Raw genomic sequence first — 2,621 nt, forward strand, 5'->3', positions numbered from 1 at the left:
GACCCTTCCTTCGGAGAGGCGTCCACCAGCACCTCCGCGCCTACAGGAACCCCCGCGACTTTGCCGCCCTGCCAGCTCTGCGAAGGGCCTCCGCGTGCGGCCACCACGGAGTGCCAGCAGTGCCAGGTGCTGTACTGTGGCCCTTGCCTGACCTCTTGCCACCCTCCCCGGGGGCCCCTCGCCACACACACCCTGGGCTCCGTCGCGCCCCTTGGAGGATCTATCCCGGGGGCAGGGGAAGTCTGTGTCGTCCATGGAGAGCGGCCCTCTCTCTACTGTTTAGTATGTCGGTGGTCAGGCTGCAGGGAGTGCGGCCCGGGCCACTCGCAACACGATCTTCAGCCACTGGACAATCTTGCTAAAACACACAAGGTAAGTGTCGCCACCTTAAATATTCACACAAGTCCTGCATTCGCTTCCTTTCATCACGTGCATTGCAGTCGTAGGGGCAAGTCTCCACCTAATAACAATTTCATCAGGTTCCATGACTAAATCTGTTGATGCTGAACACAGCAGTGCACGAAAGTGATGTGTTTATTCTGTGATTCATGCCAACAGTGAGTTTCCTAATGATATATGTTGCTCACGGCTTGCATAGTAATAAACGCACGAAGATAGTTATAATATATTGCACAACTTGTGAATCTCGTCACACAGTTGTGGAAACAAATATTTGATTTCCATCAAACAAATTTTCGGTAACCATCAGATATGTTGTTCGAACATTTTTGCAACGTGCCAATCACATTATCATAACAGTCAGTGCATATATTAGCACTTAGCTTTACAATATCTTTTTTTACCATTATTGTTGTTTGTTTGTGGTAGTTAATAATTGTGATAGAGATATAAATGATCTAGCAATTCTAATTGCAACACCAGCAATGATTATGATAGCCGTTATTGTTAATACTTTAGTATTGATGTTAATACTAAACAGAATTGTTATTAAAATGAAACATCTTGGAAAAAACCTTTCTTGAACTCCACACACTTTCGCATTTGGGAAAGCAGCTTAGCCCTTAATCCACGCCTTCGCTCCCTCCCTCCGAAATAGATCGCAGGGTCCAGCACAGAACCCTGTTTACCCTTGTTGTTGCAGCCCTTAGAAACTCACTCCCAAAACATGCCCACTCACCCTGCACAAACACCTATATTTTCACAAACACAGACGATCCGTTTTTTCCCCGTTTACAGTGACTTTTTTTTTCTCTCTTTTCTTTCGTGTCTAGTCGGGTTTGATGCATCGGCGGCTGTCTGTTACACGTGGAGATTGTTGAGATGACAAGGAATCTCATGTCGTAATTTCCATTCCTGTCTGTCTTGGCTATTTGTATCGTCGAAAGATTTTTTTCTAGTTTTGCGTTTTCCTTTTCTGGTTTATTTGTTTACTTATTTATTTCATATACTCCTTAAGATGTTCTTCCAACGTATCTGTTTCATATTTTACTTACTTTGTTTGCATTTACATTTACTTACCGTTTCTATATGGATGTGTTTGCTTGACATTGCATAAAGCGGATATTCATATTAATATTTACTTTAGTCTTCGACTGATCTCTCGTCATAACAACCACCTAATATAGCCAACAAAAGCTAAAACTGTTAATCACTATATCCCTAACAACCACAACACACCGATCCCTTGTTATCATAATCCGTCGACTTTTCAAACTATGAAACCACCACAATTATAACTTCAAACTGTCGACAACTACAACTGCAATGCACCATTAACCGCAACCGTAGCGTATGATTCAGTATAGCATCAACATTACCACATAGTCCATTTACACTAAACACTGTATCCACATATTACGACCTCCTTCCAGCACATACTACGACCATCTCGCTCCACATATTAAGACCACCTCGTACCATATATTACGACCACCTCGCCCCACATACCACGACTACCTCGCACCACAGATTACGACCACCTCGCACTTCATACTTCGACCATCTCGCACCATACATCACGATCACCTCGCACCACATACTACGACCACCTCGCACCACATACTACGACCACCACGCACCACATACTGCGACCACCTTGCACCACATACGACCAACATGCCGCCCACCATCAGCCCCTTTATGGTGCGCCCCTCAAACCCCCGCCCTTATTACCCATGCCACGGTGCCACCCACGTCCTGCGGGAGAGAATCCTTCCTTGGTATCGTCTTCTCCCTGTCGCGGAGAGGAGAAGATTCTGATTAATGTCGAGATATTAATAAAAAACCCATGGCCTTCCCCGTGCCGCCGAAAAGGGAGGTTTCCACGCCGCCTCCTGGGGTCAGATAACACGCAGAGGGGAGGGAGGAGAGTGAGAGGAACGCGGAGACGCACGAGGGGAGAAGGGAAGAGGGGAGGAACGGCGGAGGAAAGGAGGGACGAAGGGGGAAAGAGAGGAATCTGATGATGTCCAAGGGGGAAGTGTAGTGTTAATGGGAGAAACGGTTTAGGGGGGGGAATGGGAATGGAGAGGGAGGGCGATGATGGTGAAGTGATGGAGGAAGGATAGTGAGATAGTGAAGGAGAAGGGGGTTGAGGGTGGCTGTGTGACGAAGAGTGTGTTTGACAAGGGGCGCGGACGTGTACGAAGGTTGCGTACAGA

The 2,621-nt window shown here is 46.8% G+C and overlaps 1 protein-coding gene across 1 annotated transcript in view; it reads left to right on the forward strand.

The window, feature by feature from the left end:
• The window catches only part of LOC125025188 (E3 ubiquitin-protein ligase TRIM9-like), a 2,681-nt gene extending 457 nt beyond the window's left edge, over nucleotides 1-2,224 (forward strand). Inside the window, exons 1-3 of the mRNA XM_047613164.1 lie at nucleotides 1-372; nucleotides 658-698; nucleotides 1,762-2,224. The exon at nucleotides 1-372 is cut by the window's left edge and continues 457 nt beyond it. Coding sequence (XP_047469120.1) covers nucleotides 1-372; nucleotides 658-698; nucleotides 1,762-2,224 — 876 coding nt within the window. The remainder of the gene's footprint in view (nucleotides 373-657; nucleotides 699-1,761) is intronic.
• The last annotated feature ends 397 nt before the right edge of the window (nucleotides 2,225-2,621 follow it).

The sequence above is a fragment of the Penaeus chinensis genome, chromosome 4 (genome assembly GCF_019202785.1).
Source record: "Penaeus chinensis breed Huanghai No. 1 chromosome 4, ASM1920278v2, whole genome shotgun sequence".
NCBI lineage: Eukaryota > Metazoa > Arthropoda > Malacostraca > Decapoda > Penaeidae > Penaeus > Penaeus chinensis.